Raw genomic sequence first — 17003 nt, forward strand, 5'->3', positions numbered from 1 at the left:
TCAACTTCAGCATGTCAGTCTTAACTCGTCCAGCTGTTCGTGGGAATTATGTTGGCAGCTAGTGTCAATCAGAGTTGATAATTCTGGTTGTAATAGATAGTTCCAATAAAGTTGTTCAGATTATTCTAGTATAGTGACAATTTTAGCAGTAGGTATACTGTCTATCCAGAGTGTGTTGAAGCGCACACCCAGAATATTTTTACCTGTGGAAAAATTCATTTGGGAATAGAATTTATTATATACTTTAGTGTTAATACCGCAAAATGCCCTGTCAAAATTAAACCTTTACTGGGGGTAGGGGGAGGAGGGGAATCATGGCCCAGGCCTCCGCGGCATCTACAGTGTTTAGTTACAAGTGTAAAAGTGGATATACTTCCAAATGTTAGTGCTTTACACCTGTGAGAGAACGGGTGCTTGCTTGAAGTGAACTTGATCCAGCTCATTGAAGCGCTGGGACCAAGAGCATCCCCGCCACCTGATTGGCCCGCGGGGCTGTTGCTACGGTAACAGGCGCACCAAGCCCTCCTGCCTCAGGGTACAATTCACACTGTGGCGTTTCAGCGGCTGGAAAGTAAAACAGACATTGCCCGCCTGAATAATACAGCCCATAAGGAGTCCATTCGGGTGGGAATAACTTCTGGTAAGTGGGTTAGCACCGACTGCACACCTGGTCTGAGACTTTTTTTTGAACATCCCCGATTTTAATCGCCTCACCATCGGTGGCCGTGCCTTCAGTTGCCTAGGCCCCAAGCTCTGGAATTCTCTCCCTAAACCTCTCCGGCTCTCAACTTCTCTTAGCTCCTTAAAACCTACCTCTTCTACCAAATTCGGCCATCTGCCCTAATATCTCCTTATATGGCTCGGCGTCAATTTTTTTTGATAACACCCTTGTGAAGTGTCTTGGGACGTTTTTTTTTACGTTAAAGGGGCTACATAAATATAAGTTATATTTGGTGTTAATGTGTAATGTGTTAATGTGCAGCTTGAGGGGAAGGATTTGTATTCCGTGGATCCTGACACCTGGGCACCAGTTCTTTGAGTTGACACAAAATATGAGTTGGCATTCCATTGATCGGAGCAGATCTGGCCATCTTACCCGATCTAAATGGTAAACCAGGAGTTTGTGTAAATTCCAAATCTTAACTTCCGTTCCGGAAATGTTACCTGGAGTGGGCTCTAACAGGGATGATAGATGGTGCTCAACTGCAGGTTTTCTGGAGACAACAGTCATTCCACGTGCATCAACAAGGACCAACACATTCACAAACGTCATCATCGTCATAGGCAGTCCCTCGAAATCGAGGAAGTCTTGCTTCCACTCTAAAAGTGAGTTCTCAGTTGGACTCTATGCAGGGAGACAGAGAGAAATAAAATGGAGACAGAAGCAAAAGCTAGAAAGGAGAATAGTAAAAGTGGAGGGCAGAGAAACCCAAGGCAAAAAACAAAAAGGGCCACTTTACAGCAAAATTCTAAAGGGTCAAAATGTGTTAAAAAGACAAGCCTGAAGGCTCTGTGCCTCAATGCGAGGAGTATTCGGAATAAGGTGGATGAATTAACTGCGCAGATAGCAGTTAACGGATACGATGTGATTGGCATCACGGAAACATGGCTCCAGGGTGACCAAGGCTGGGAACTCAACATCCAAGAGTATTCAGCATTTCGGAAGGATAGACAGAAAGGAAAAGGAGGCGGGATCGTGTTGCTGGTTAAAGAGGAAATTAATGCAATTGTAAGGAAGGACATTAGCTTGGATGATGTGGAATCGGCATGGGTGGAGCTACGGAATACCAAAGGGAAGAAAACGCTAGTGGGAGTTCTGTACAGGCCACCGAATAGTAGTAGTGAGGTTGGGGACAGCATCAAACAAGAAATAAGGGATGTATGCAATAAAGGTACAGCAGTAATCATGGGCGACTTTAATCTGCATAGTGATTGGGCTAACCTAACTGGTAGCAATGCGGTGGAGGAGGATTTCCTGGAGTGTATTAGGGATGGTTTTCTAGACCAATATGTCGAGGAACCAACTAGAGGGCTGGCCATCCTAGACTGGGTGATGTGTAATGAGAAGGGACTAATTAGCAATCTTGTTGTGCGAGGCCCCTTGGGGAAGAGTGACCATAATATGGTAGAATTCTTTATTACGATGGAGAGTGACACAGTTAATTCGGAAACTAGGGTCCTGAACTTAAGGAAAGGTAACTTTGACGGTATGAGGCGCGAATTGGCTAGGATAGACTGGCAAATGATACTTAAAGGGTTGACGGTAGATAGGCAATGGCAAACCTTTAAAGATCATATGGATGAACTTCAACAATTGTATATCCCTGTCTGGAGTAAAAATAAAACGGGGAAGGTGGCTCAACCGTGGCTAACAAGGGAAATTAAGGATAGTGTTAAATCCAAGGAAGAGGCATACAAATTAGCCAGAAAAAGCAGCAAACCGGAGGACTGGGAGAAATTTAGAATTCAGCAGAGGAGGACAAAGGGATTTATTAAGAAGGGGAAAATAGAGTACGAGAGGAAGCTTGCCGGAAATGTAAAAACTGACTGCAAAAGCTTCTGTAGATATGTGAAGAGAAAAAGATTAGTGAAGACAAACGTAGGTTCCTTGCAGTCGGATTCGGGTGAATTTATAATGGGAAACAAAGAAATGGCAGACCAATTGAACAAGTACTTTGGTTCTGTCTTCACAAAGGAAGACACAAATAACCTTCCGGATGTACTAGGGGATCGAGGGTCCAGTGAGAAAGAGGAACTGAAGGATATCCTTTTTAGGCGGGAAATTGTGTTAGGGAAATTGACGGGATTGAAGGCCGATAAATCCCCAGGGCCTGATAGTCTACATCCCAGAGTACTTAAGGAAGTGGCCCTAGAAATAGTGGATGCATTGGTGATAATTTTCCAGCAGTCTATCGACTCAGGATCAGTTCCTATGGACTGGAGGGTTGCTAATGTAACACCACTTTTTAAAAAAAGAAGGGAGAGAGAAAACAGGTAATTATAGACCGGTTAGCCTGACATCAGTAGTGGGGAAAATGTTGGAATCAATCATTAAGGATGAAATAGCAGCGCATTTGGAAAGCAGTGATAGGATCGGTCCAAGTCAGCATGGATTTATGAAAGAGAAATCATGCTTGACAAATCTTCTGGAATTTCTTTGAGGATGTAACTAGCAGAGTGGACAAGGGAGAACCGGTGGATGTGGTGTATTTGGACTTTCAAAAGGCTTTTGACAAGGTCCCACACAAGAGATTGGTGTGCAAAATCAAAGCACATGGTATTGGGGGTAATGTGCTGACGTGGATAGAGAACTGGTTGGCAGATAGGAAGCAGAGAGTCGGGATAAACGAGTCCTTTTCAGAATGGCAGGCAGTGACTAGTGAGTGCCGCAGGGCTCAGTGCTGGGACCCCAACTCTTTACAATATATATTAATGATTTAGATGATGGAATTGAGTGTAATATCTCCCAAGTTTGCTGATGACACTAAACTGGGTGGTGGTGTGAGCTGTGAGGAGGACGCTAAGAGGCTGCAGGGTGACTTGGACAGGTTAGGCGAGTGGGCAAATACATGGCAGATGCAGTATAATGTGGATAAATGTTAGGTTATCCACTTTGGGGGCAAAAACAAGGTGACAGAATATTTTCTGAATGGCAGCAGATTAGGAAAAGGGGAGGTGCAACGAGAACTGGGTATCATGGTTCATCAGTCACTGAAAGTGGGCATGCAGGTACAGCAGGCGGTGAAGAAGGCAAATGATATGTTGACCTTCATAGCTAGGGGATTTAAATACAGGAGCAGGGAGGTCTTATTGCAGTTGTACAGGGCCTTAGTGAGGCCTCACCTGGAATATTGTGTTCAGTTTTGGTCTCCTAATCTTGCTATTGAGGGAGTGCAGCGAAGGTTCACCAGACTGATTCCAGGGATGGTCGTATGAGGAGAGACTGAATCAACTGGGCCTTTATTCACTGGAGTTTAGAAGAATGAGAGGGGAATCTCATAGAAACGTACAAGATTCTGACGGGACTGGACAGGTTAGATGCGGGAAGAATGTTCCCGATGTTGGGGAAGTCCAGAACCAGGGGACATAGTCTTAGGATAAGGGGTAGGCCATTCAGGACTGAGATGAGGAGAAACTTCTTCACTCAGAAAGTTGTTAATCTATGGAATTCCCTGCCGAAGAGAGTTGTTGATGCCAGTTCATTGGATATATTCAAGAGGGAGTTAGATATGGCCCTTACGGCTAAGGGGATCAAGGGATATGGAGAGAAAGCAGGAAAGGGGTACTGGGGGAATGATCAGCCATGATCTCATTGAATGGCACTGCAGGCTCGAAGGGCCGAATGGCCTACTCCTGCACCTATTTTCTATGTTTCTATGACTCGGTGAAGATGTTGACGATGGCTTGGAATTCAGCCTCTGAATGTGCGCAGGTGCAAGCATCATCCGCATCCTGAGGTTCGATGACAGAGGATGGGACGGTCTTGGATCTAGCCTGGATGTGACGACGGTTGAACAGGTTTCCACTGGTTCTGTAGTTTCGTTCCACTCCAGCGAGGAGCTTGTTGAGCATGAGATGGAGCATTGCAGCAAAGAAGATCGAGAAGCGGGTTGGCGCGATGACGCAGCCCTGCTTGACCCTGGTCCAGATGTGGATTGGGTCTATGGTGGATCCATTAGTCAGGATCACGGCTTGCATGTCATTGTAGAGCAGGCGGAGGATGGCGACAAACTTTTGGGGGCAGCCGAAAAGGAGGAGGACGCTCCATAGTCCCTTGCAGTTAACAGTGTCAAAGGCCTTTGTGAGGTCAAAGGCGGCCATTTACAAGGGTTGGTGCTGTTCCCTGCAATTCTCTTGGAGTTGTCGCGCGGTGAAGGCCATGTCCATTGTACCCCTTAATGGACGGAATATGCATTGTGACTCTGGGAGGAGCTCTTCACCCACAGGGAGAAGATGGTTGAGGAGGATTCTAACAATGACTTTCCCAGTGGCTGACAACAGGGAGATTCTTCTGTAGTTGTTGCAGTCGGACTTGTCCCCTTTTTTAAAAAAGGTCATGATTATGGCATCTCAGAGATCTCCCGGCATGCTCTCCTCCTTCCAGATGAGAGAGATGAGCTCATGCATTCGTGCCAATACTGCATCTCCGCCATATTTAGTGCCTCAGTGGGGATTCCATCTGCTCCTGATGCCTTGTTCTTGAGCTGACGAATCGCCTTTTCTACCTCGTGCAGGGCTGGAGTTTTGCTGAGATGGTGGCGGGTAACATGCTGCAGGATGGAGTCGAGGGCACGCGTGTCAAAGGCAGAATCTCGATTAAGGAGATCCTCTAAGTGCTCCTTCCAGCTGACTGCCTCCGTGTCCTTGATGAGTGTCTCCCCGTTCTCAGCCGGCAGTGGGGTGAGGCCTTGGGTGCTTGGGCTGTAGCTGGACTTAACTGCGGTGAACAATCCTCGCACGTCATCACTGTCGGCTAACTGCTGAATCGCCTATGCTATCTCCACCCACCATCTATTTAGGTCGCAGGTTTTTTGTTGGACCTCGGCCTTCAGCCGCCTGTCGAGCTCCCAAATACACGCTGCTTGACCTGCTGAGTGTTCACAGCATTTCCTGATTTTATTCCAATATCTTCACATTTTAATACCTTGCAGTAATTGCTTTATTCGCCTCATACATCTGCTCCGAGTTTTTCAGTGTCTCGTTATTTTAGTAGAATTTTAAGCTCTCGTTTGAATTCAAGTCGCTTCAGGTTTTAATAATAATTGCACCCAGAGGAGCAGCTAGTTATTTGAGAACTGGATCCAATATGTTAGTCTGTTGTGGATCTTGTCTAAACTTTCAAAGACTGCATTCTCTCATAAATGAGCTCAACATTAACAAATACAGGGTTTAAATTATTGATAAAGGACTTGCTGAAATGACCACGTGTACTTGTTGCACTTTCGGTTGCCATGGTTGTGTTTGTCGAAATGCCGCTTTTCTGATTGGTGCGAAGAGTCCGGTCTCCTAGCAACGGCGCTCGTGTTTGGGGAGGATCGGGTGGAACGCGCGGAACGCGCGGTTGGGAACGAGACAGTGGTCCCCGCAGCCTCAGAGCAAAGTGTTGGGTAAGTACCTGGCTCACAAAAGTACCCAAGTCGATTGGTGTTGCAATTTGTTAACGTGCGACTTAAATAACAGCAACGCTTATTTTCGTTTCGTAGAGTCGAATCCTCAAATAACAGGATTAGTGCCAGGCACTGCAGGATTTAATGATAAAACTTTAGGAAATGTCTACCTTTTAAAGTAGCAGGGAAAACACTCCTATAAATCGACACATTGCCGAGCAGAAAGGCCCTAGATTGAATCCCTAGTCTGCCCTGAGTGACCTGACCTCAGCCCAGGCAGCAATAGAAGACACTCGGGTAAGAAAGAGGAGAAATATTCCTGGCTTGTACTGGAAAGTGTACTTGGATGGACACTGGGTGAAGACCAGATCAAGCTCCGTGCTGATGAGCTTCATGCAACTAACTTGCATGTTAATATTTAAGGGTCCAGGATTATAAATGAAGAATATCCTACTTGGCAAATATGCCTCAACATAAGTTGCAGTTTTGATGGAGGAGTAAGTAGAAACAAATCTGATGGAAACTTGGGGAAGAAACATAATCTATATATTGTATTTTTTTTTAATTTAAAAAAAAATTGGTGAAGGGCCAAATTGCAGGACATCACCAAGGTTGAAAAGGGTTTGAAAGAAAATAATGTCAATCAGGAATAAGTAATTAAACAAATTCAAGTTTGGATTTTAAAAGTATCTGGAAGTGAAGGAGGGAGGGAAAACTGTCCCTCCCTATTGTTACAACTTCCTCGACCCTATGTGATATTTCACACACTACTCTTCTGATTCTGCTCTACTGTAAGTTTGACTCCCTCTCCACTCCACTGCATCAATGGAGCATTGGAGTCTTCATCCATCACAGCCCTGCAATTCTCTTCCTAATCCTCTTTGCCTTGCCACTCTTTTCCCCCACCTTCAAAGGCCTCTCGAGAACATCTTTAATAGTGCCTTTGATCACCTGACTAATTTCTCTTTTACTTTTGTCTACACACCAACAGTGACAACACTTCATAAGCTTTGAAACATTGAGAATGTCAGGGGTGTTTATAAATGAAAGTTCATTCCTTCCTTAATTCTCTCCCTCCCCTTTCCCTCTCCATCCTTCTTCTCCCCCCTTCCTCTCCTTCCTTCCTGAAAAGTACAATGAAATGTTTTATTATGTCAACACTGTCTAAATGTAAATTGATGGTGAGGCAAATAAAGTTTCATAATTTTGAGATAATGGTAGAGAACGAGAAAATGAAATGTTTTAGTTTAAATGCTGTGAGAATGCAGGGAAAAGGGTCACCTTACTTAAGGAAGGATATACTGGCTTTGGAGGGGGCACAGAGACGATTCACTAGGCTGATTCCGGAGATGAGAGGGTTACCTTATGATGATAGATTGAGCAGACTGGGTCTTTACTCGTTGGAGTTCAGAAGGATGAGGGGTGATCTTATAGAAACATTTAAAATAATGAAAGGGATAGACAAGATCGAGGCAGAGAGGTTGTTTCCACTGGTCGGGGAGTCTAGGGGGCACAGCCTCAAAATACGGGGGAGCCAATTTAAAACCAAGTTGAGAAGGAATTTCTTCTCCCAGAGGGTTGTGAATCTGTGGAATTCTCTGCCCAAGGAAGCAGTTGAGGCTAGCTCATTGAATGTATTCAAATCACAGATAGATAGATTTTTAACCAATAAGGGAATTAAGGGTTACGGGGAGCAGGCGGGTAAGTGGAGCTGAGTCCTCGGCCAGATCAGCCATGATCTTGTTGAATGGCAGAGCAGGCTCGAGGGGCTAGACAGCCTACTCCTGTCCCTAATTCTTAAATTCTTATGTTGAAAAGGAAGAACGAGGTGCGTTTGCATCTTGGTAGAAAAGCTCAGAGGTGCATTGACCATGGAATTATCAAAAGAGAGTGACGGAAAATTGAAACAGAAAGTTTCGAGGTGAGAGAAAAAAACTCTTCATTTTACTCTGGTGGCATACTGAGACCAGCAGTTTGAGTCTTGGATATATATCGGTTTCATAGCGAGTTAAGAATTACATTCATCATGAAACAGGAAACCAAGCATCTTGAGGCAGCTCTAGCAATAGAGATGTGGGAGTTGTATTTGAGATCAGAAGAGGTGGTGGGGATAATACTGTCACAGATAAAGCAGGACTAAGGGCAGAGGTAAGAGGTCGCAGTTGCTGGTTGGACTTATGCGAGACATGAAGGAACTGACTGAAGAGTTGAAAGATACAAGATGTATGACAGTATTACAGGCAACCATTCAGTCTTGGAGTTCACATATTAATACTCAAGCTTTGCTTTTGTGTTCGTCATCTAAACCCTTCAATTGGATTGATGCTTTGAAATCCAGGGTGCCCAGACTGTATCCTCAGTATCATTGGTATTAGAATGTGGTTTTGTTTGTCTGAAACATGTTGAAAATAAACATATCATCGTCACTAAGAGAGGAGAAAAGAGATCATCCCCAGTCAATCCCTATAATAATTCTGAAGGTTTTTTTTTCAGTTGATTTCACAGTGGCAAAATGGCAACTCTGAGTTTAAAGTCAGCTCAGAGGTATACTGTTCCAGACTGGTTCTCCAACAATAACCAGATCTCAACCAATTCAGAGCGACAGCGTTATATGTCCCATCAGATCCGCCAGGAAGACAGGACCCTGCGGAATGAAACCAACAACCAGGTAGGAGTCAAAAACAAATTTGAGCATTCTGTTTATGAATGAGTTAATGCACAGTTAAATGTTCTACATTTTTGATGTATTGGGGGTGATTCAGTGGAACTATAGAAAAGGTGCTCAATTCAAGGTTGTGTGATTGCAATTACAAATCACAGACTCTGATTATTGTGGAATTTGGATGCAAGGTGCAACTTTTGGAGCCAAATTCTGAGTAAATGTAAGACACAGAAAGCATTTCTAAAATTTCATCAACAACAGGAAGGGAGGAAGATAATGACCTGGATTTTCCAATAGAAATAATCGTGAGGCTATCAGCGCTCACCGTTATTAAGGAGTACCGTTATTAAGGATTTCCATGTTTAACTGCTCATGTGCAGATACCAAAAGCAACTTTTGGTATCTGCACATGAGCAGTTAAACATGGAAATCCAGATGTTGCTGTCCAAGTTGCCCTGCTCCTCCAGAAGCTTCGCTATACCAGTCTCTCCAAGAGCATTGAAACACATGGAACGGCGTAAAGTTGCAGTACTTACATGATAGATACCCACTAAACACATCAGAAAAAGTTAGGGCCAATGTTTCCTGTAAACTGTGTCGCTGCACAGTGCTCCAGGGATCCCCCCCGCAGTCGGCTTCAATGCAAAAATCACACATGCGTAATATTTTGAATGACCCGTGCAGTCCCTTAAAGGCTGCGCAGCGCCAAAATAAATTACAAGAAACATTGGTTAGGGCTGGTCCATACAGGTGTAAGTGAATTTTTTATGGCATGATAAGGCATGATACTGCCAAACCAACTCTCTGGCACTGAAAATTAACTTTTACAAGTGTAGCATCTCAATCCTTCAGATTTTAATTATTACTGGAGATTTTTTTTTAATTAAATAATTTTTTTAACTTTTTCTGTGTCACTTTTATCTCTCTCTCTCCATCCCAACTTTCTCTTTATTTTGCTTTCTGTACATGATTTGATATTGAATTAACTATTCTAACTTAAACTTCCTGGTTTAGACTCTGCGTCTATCAGTAAGGATTCTTCAGTTGATTAGTTAAGGAGATACACCGTTGCTTGCCCTGTTCACATTGGTCCCTTATCTCCTGTAGAGGGCGTTGCACTCTTTTGGCTCTCTAATAATTACAAGTTCCAGTGCAAAAGCCCACAGAAAGACAATGGAAAAGTGTAAATGCAATGAAGGCTACCACCGTTTGTTCGCCGTTGACCAAAAAATATGTGTCAATGTATATTCTTGTGTGTTCAACCCTGAATGGATCATAGCATAGATGTGTGCATTATATAGCTTTACTGGGAATATAAAAATGATGACTAGATTGCACAACATTGTTCATGTTTCACTAGTATAGATATCTTTTAATCTTCCTCTGCAAGTTGTTGCTCTGAGGTAACACATGGCACCCCCACTGTAGCTGTTCAGCATGGGCAGAGCTATATCCAGTGACCCCTCAAAGATCAGAATATATAATCAGCAAGAACTGCAGATTTTCCTTTCATTTGATAGTAAATTTTTACTTCCCATCTCTCTCTCTTCGTGTTTCAATATGCTTATGTCTCAATACAAATGTAGCAACACTTTAACTGGGAGATCAAATGTGATGTTGTCTCCCCACGCCCCCCTGCCTCCCCATTACATGTTCACAAGGGTGAGTACTACACATGAGGGAGGTCATTCAGCCCATTTACCTCAGCCTTTTATAGAAACAAAATAAGAGAGTGAGGCAAATGGATAGCTCTTTCAAAGAGCTGGCACAGGCACGATGGACTGAATGGTCTCCTATTATAATTAGCAAGCTCAGAAGTAATGTTTTTCAAATAATTGTAACAAACATATATACCATCAAACTGGTTTGTTTCAGCTTTCACACCATCTGATTATCATTGAAATCTATTGTTTCAAAATTGTTGTATTCCTTTTTATTGGACTGGACTTAATCTAATTTTTTTAGTAAACCATCTCACTTAACAACGAACCAGAATTTAATTTGTACATATGATCATGTTTTTGGCTTTTGAATAGTTGTGATCCTAAAACCAATTCACATGCTTTATACTATTTCTATCTCTGTTGTACATGTTTATAGCTCTCATGACCCAAGGGAACTGCCCAAGCCCATTGTTCGCTCCAAAGGTTTTGGGCTGGATTTTAGGCTTTTCTGTTTTCGGGGTGATAATGGCGTTGGGGTGGGATAGTTTACGCTTTAGTATTTAAGTTTGGAGACCTAGGCCCTGCGTCGGGGGGTGCAGCGCTAAGGGAGGCGTTGTACACCTCTCTTGGCGCAATGAAGGGAAACTCCCGAGCTAAACAGCCAGCCAGGGAGTGCTCAGAGAGAGGCCTGGTGGGGGGAGGAACCTAAAAAACCCACAAAAACATTGCCCATGCCACCACAACATAAATCGCACAGAATATTAAAGCAAAAAACACTCACACTTACTTTTGGAGTCCGTTACCTTCCTCTCCGCTGATGGAATTGCTGGACTGCTCTGATTTCCCAGGCAGTCATTGCGGGCGCACTTCCAGGCAAGACTCAAAACTCGTGCCAGTGTCGCAACCAGGTACATTGCACACCTGGTGCAGCTATTCTCGGCGGTGCTGCTCCGCGCCGCTGAAAAATCCGACCTGAGGATCGCGGCGGGGCGTTGGAGACCTCACCGCCGCCTTTCACGCCACTCTGGGGCGAAACCCGGAACGCAAAAGACCGGAAAGTCCAGACCTTTATGTGTAAAGGGAGAAATTATTTAACTTTGCCAAGTCTTGGCTAGGCTTGAACCCAGGCATTAGAGTGAAAGAGCAGTGTGGTTAACCCATTGTTTCACTTGGTGCAATACTGAGGAAGCGTTGGATTGTCACAGGTGCTGTCTTCTGGATGAGACGTCAAATCAAGGCCCAACACCTCATTGAGGTTATTTGAAAGATCTTGTGGCAATATTTGAAGAGTAGTAGTGAGTTCTTCTTTACATCATGGATAACAATCATTCCTCAACCAACATTACCAAAACATGTTATCTGGCCATTTCTCATTTAATATTTGTGGGACCTTTATGCATAAGTTGTCTCCCATGTTTGTCTACAAAATAACAGGAATAGTAATTGCATTTCAAAAATCATCCACTGACTGTGAAGCAATTTGGGAAGTCCTATAAATGTAAAAGGCGCTGTATAAATGCAAGCTAGTTTGTTCATTTATTTGTTCTTTTTTTCTTCAGGAGCCCCTTCTGCTATTTTTCATGTAAAGATGTACAACCAGCAATTTAATTGAAAATTAAAAAAAGATAGACAACAATTATAGAACCTAGTAACTGAAAATTGACTCTGGAATTAACCCTGGTGTTCATGGAGTGCCCAGTCATGTGAAACTACAGGGCCGATTTTTCTCTGCTTAACCAGTTTCTGGGGTGTTAAGGAGAGGAAAAAGGGGCAAATAGCCATAATGCTGGTTGCACATGATGCCATTCTTCAAGTAACTCCCGCCTGAAACAGACAAGCACATTTAAATGTTACATAAATGAAATGGGGGTGACATTATAATGCCTTCTGCATCTTTCTTTTCCATTTTTCAACGCAGCATGGCTGCAGTGTGCGGGTGAAGGCTATTTGGTTGCTCTTTCTGACAGCAGCCAGGAAGTCAAAAAACGTGGGAATTTGAGCTTATACAGACATTTGGCTCAAGTGCCAATTGTCAGGTAGTAGATCCACCTACTGCTTACTCTAGCGATTTAAATCAACTGAGATACTCTTGAGATACGGCTGGGTTCAGCTGAGGGCAAGTTGGGCAGCTGCGAAAAGCACACCACACAACTTGGGCTGGGGCTTGGGAGGAGAGAAAATTGGGGCTCATAAAATTTTAGATCCAATATTAGTCACCCTTATCAATATTGCACTTGAATGCATGTCATTTGTGGCATTCACTGCTCAATGGCTTAAGAATAGCCTCTCCAAAACAAATTAAGCTATAGTAATAAATATACACATTACCTGGGATATGTATAAAGGAAAAAATGGCTGAGCGATATTGGGGCAATTGAATTGGGTGGTTCTGGTCACTTTGTAAACCACTCAAAATTTGCTCTCCCGGTTTGTGACAATTAACCTTTTCGTTCCATTGCTATCTTGTCTCATGTTGGAAATAGCCACGTTTAAGGCTATCTTTGGTCACTTTAATAATCAGGATTTACTGAAAACCAATTTGATAGTTATATTGTGTTTAGTTATACAGCAAAAACATACGTCCGTAACAAGTAGTTGATATTGATTCCGATCGGAAAACGGCTGGCACACGTGAGCAGTTCTCTGGTTGCAGTCTCTTTCTCTTTGTCTAGAGCTTCCTTCGGTAAAGCATGGAATCACTCGAAGAGTGTTCGACCAGCCCAACTTCTGTTTCACTCTCCCCTCACGCCGTTTGTGAGGACAATCTTGAACAGGCTATTTTATTCTCTTTTTGGGGTGGGCCTGAAATGGGTATTAATGAGACCTTTTGACCTATAGATGTTCCCCATAAACCTTAATACCCAATTAGGCTTCTAGTTCTTTGTCTTGATTCTTAATCAAATCACTCTCACTAAAGGGGTTTCATGATTTTAGCCTAGGGTTCATTCTTTGAAATTTGGATCTTATCTCTTTCATCCATATCCTTACTTTGATCCCCTGAGGCCAAACCCAGAAACCTGTTCGCTTCGGAGTGTTACCTTCTTTATGATGTAGCAAATGTTTAACACATTTTATTAAAGATACATATACAAAGCTGAAGTCTTAACTTGAAAACAACAGATAATGGTTGTCATAGTGCAGAATGCTATAACTTCTCAGCAGAGTACAAAAACATTAGCATTTCTAAGCATCTAATACTAGTCTGAGGAGAAATTTCATCACCAGTTCAAAACGATATAAACACAATATCCTTTGTATCAGTTTTATAAATTTTGAACCCCTGATTTCTAACACTCATTGCCACTGATTTACTATCCTGTATGGAATTCATATTTAGAACTGTGCTGTCTAAAGGTCACTGTCTGCAAGCAATAATAGGAAACTGTTTTCCTGGGTAAAGCTTACATAGAACATATGGCACAGAAAAAGGCCATTTGGCCCAACCAGTCTATACCAGTGTTTATGCTGCACTCATGCTTATCAATCTGTTGGAACTGTATCTGAATATTTTTATCTTTGTTGCTGCAGACTAAATGGGATCAAGAAGACAACAGCACCAGACTTGCTGAACGTATGGATCAGGTGGAGCGATGGAAAGAAGTTTTGGAGAACACTCTTTCCGATATTAACACTGAAATATGTGCTTTAAGCAAAGTAAGTTTGTACTAAAAGCTCCACCATTATCTTGAAAATGGTATTAAGATTCCTCGCTTCTGGGTGTTGTGGTGATGCAGCACATTGGTGCTCCATGTACAGTGCAAGAGAAGGGCAGGGACTTGGGTTCAAATTACATTATTTGAAAGCCTCCACTGGCAGAATTTGAGCATCGGGGAGGGGGTAAAGTATGGACGTTTGTAAAATGGGACAAAAGTTTTAAAACACAAAATATTTTGATACTGCAGTAAAAATTATTTTCAAGAATCTAATTCCAAACATAAAATAGAACTGGAAATGTTCAACTTCCTGATACCTCAGTGGGTACATGCACTGTATGGCACAAACTAAGTTGTATAGACCAGGAAAATTCCAAATTTGATCTTTGGTCTGTCTGAATGGAGTGGGAAACCTAGGCTTTAAATTTAAGACCCCACCCCCCCACCCCATTCCCGCTCAAGGAGTCCTTGCACCTCCCCAGCCCCGGCATTGCCACAATCTTTGGGGATTCCACAGCACTAGCTTGCCAGATTGGTTGCTGAAAGAAAAACCTCCCCTTCCCACCACAACAGCAACAACAACTTGTATTTATATAGCGCCTTTAATGTAGTGAAACGTCCCAAGGTGCTTCACAGGAGTATGATGAGACAAAAAGTTTGTCACTGAGCCACATAAGGAGAAATTAGCGCAGGTGACCAAAAGCTTGGTCAAAGAGGTAGGTTTTAAGGAGCGTCTTGAAGGAGGAAAGAGAAGTAGAGAGCCAGAGAGATTTAGGGAGGGAGTTCCAGAGCTTGGGGCCTAGGCAACAGAAGGCACGGCCACCAATGGTTGAGCGATTATAATCAGGGATGCTCAAGAGGGCAGAATTAGAGGAGCACAAACATCCCAGGAGGGTGTGGATCTGGAGAAGATTACATAGATATGGAGGGGCGAGGCCATGGAGGAATTTGAAAACAAGGATGAGAATTTTGACATCGAGGCGTTGCTGAACCGGAAGCCAATGTAGGTCAGCGAGCACAGGGGTGATGGGTGAGTGGAACTTGGCCCGAGTTAGGACACGGGCAGCTGAGTTTTGGATCACCTCAAGTTTACATAGGGCAGAATGTGGGAAGCCAGCCAGGAGTGCTTTGGAATAGTCAAGTCTAAAGATTAGAAAGGCATGGATGAGGGTTTCAGCAGCGGATGGGCTGAGGCAGGGTCGGAGACGGACGATGTTACGAGGATTCCCCTCCAGCCACTGACTGCTGAGGAATGTGCCCACGGGTCCCCGGCAGCATCCAAATTTACGTAACCACAATCTGACCGGATGTCATGCAGAGTTTCATTTGAATCGGCAGAGCCTCCATGGTCCCTGCCTTGCGGGTTCATCGGCCACTACCAGGCTCCCCCGCACCCATCCTACCTCCCCATTAATATGGAGGCCCTCTTCTCTCTCCCCCACTCCACTGTACCACAAAGACTAGGCACTGAAGTCAATTGCAAAGCCCTCACCGCAGCGTGAACTGAGATTGGCCAGTTCAACAAAGACCACAGATCAAATCTGGGACCTTCCTGGTCTGTATGGCTCAGGAATATATTTAGTATTTTATTTACCAATGGAGGCATTGAATATTTCAAATTAATTCAACCTGATCGAAAATGATTGACCTACATATTTTTTAATTATGCATTTATTTCCTACCCCATCTCTCTTGGTCTCCCACTTCAGCCATATACCAGACCAAAAAAAGAGGGCAGGTCACCTATTCCATGTCCTCTGTCCATCTACAAACATCCTGAGGTGACTTTCCTTATTTTTCGTCCTTACTTTGTACCCTGTGAAGAGGAGTTCTCCAAACAGTTGCTGTACTATAATTTTGTGTGGCGGGAGGGGTGTTCTTAATGTACAATTGAACAGTTTTAGGTCCATGTGCTGATTTCTGCTCACTCTGATTTTTTTCTAGAGTAAGGAGGAGGTAGAACGTGCTTTAGAAGCCAAGAATCTGAATCTGGATGTCGCCATCGAGTCTCTGACATTACGGGAAGGTCGGCAGGAAATTGATCTTGTGACAGACAAAGTGCATGAACAGCTTCTTAAGGAGGTTGAGGTAATTGACGGCTCAAAGAAAGCTCTTCAGCAGAAAATCAGTGAATCCTTTGAACAACTCTGGTATGTGAAGAGAATTGTGTACTGAGTATTTCTGAATATTAGTAACTTGTTTTTGATTATTTGCACCCAGCATATTCGGCACCCTATTAAGTTATCCAAATCCAACATCAAAGAGCACATTGTAGGTTCACTTTCATTCAGAATTCTGCAAATGGCAGTCCCTAGCCAGCTACTCCTGTGATTTGTTTTTCTGTTTCTCCTTTTTAGTGTCTCCTCAACCTTCTTGCAGAAGTGCCTAGATTTTGTTTTTTGGATTATCCATACCTTTACCACCTCTAGGCTCGAATTCTCCAAAGCTTTGTTCACCTTTCTTCACTCTGCATGAACTTCAACTCTTCCAAAACTCTGCCGCTCATTTCTTGTCCACTCTGAATTCCATTGCTCTATCACCTCTATTCTCACCAAATCCCCATTCTCGAAGTTCATTGGAATGAAATGCAGGATAACCTCACCCATGTAAGATCTCTAAATCTCTGGCATTAAATTGACAGCGAGACTGATTCTTTTAAACAATTTGGATTAGTTTATTAAAAACACACACACACACACATGTACATCTATCAGAAAAACAGCAGTCCTCAGCCATCCTACAGATCTACTTAGTTACAATAGATACAGTGATGTTACAATAAAAAAAGGTATACTTAATTTCCCTCTGGCAAAGCACGCGGCCTGCTTCTTTGTCCGTGGAGGAAGGTTTCTGCTTTTGCCGTGTGCTAATCTGCTTTTGCCGTGTGCTAAGGAGAAGAGAGACCTAGCAATCTTTG

The 17003-nt window shown here is 43.3% G+C and overlaps 1 protein-coding gene across 3 annotated transcripts in view; it reads left to right on the forward strand.

Annotated features, from left to right (window-relative positions):
* The first annotated feature begins 521 nt into the window (after nt 1-521).
* Nucleotides 522-17003, forward strand: part of tekt2 (tektin 2 (testicular)) — a 41212-nt gene continuing 24730 nt past the window's right edge. The window contains exons 1-4 of one of the 3 annotated variants that reach the window (XM_070899130.1): nt 522-640; nt 8601-8775; nt 13962-14087; nt 16031-16236. In XM_070899130.1, the coding sequence (XP_070755231.1) occupies nt 8620-8775; nt 13962-14087; nt 16031-16236 (488 nt within the window). In that variant the 5' untranslated portion in view covers nt 522-640; nt 8601-8619. Of the gene's footprint in view, nt 641-6029; nt 6108-7952; nt 8029-8600; nt 8776-13961; nt 14088-16030; nt 16237-17003 lie in introns of those variants that run through there. The other 2 variants (XM_070899131.1, XM_070899132.1) reach the window with 2 other exon arrangements.

This window comes from Pristiophorus japonicus, chromosome 14, assembly GCF_044704955.1.
Source record: "Pristiophorus japonicus isolate sPriJap1 chromosome 14, sPriJap1.hap1, whole genome shotgun sequence".
NCBI classification, from domain to species: domain Eukaryota; kingdom Metazoa; phylum Chordata; class Chondrichthyes; family Pristiophoridae; genus Pristiophorus; species Pristiophorus japonicus.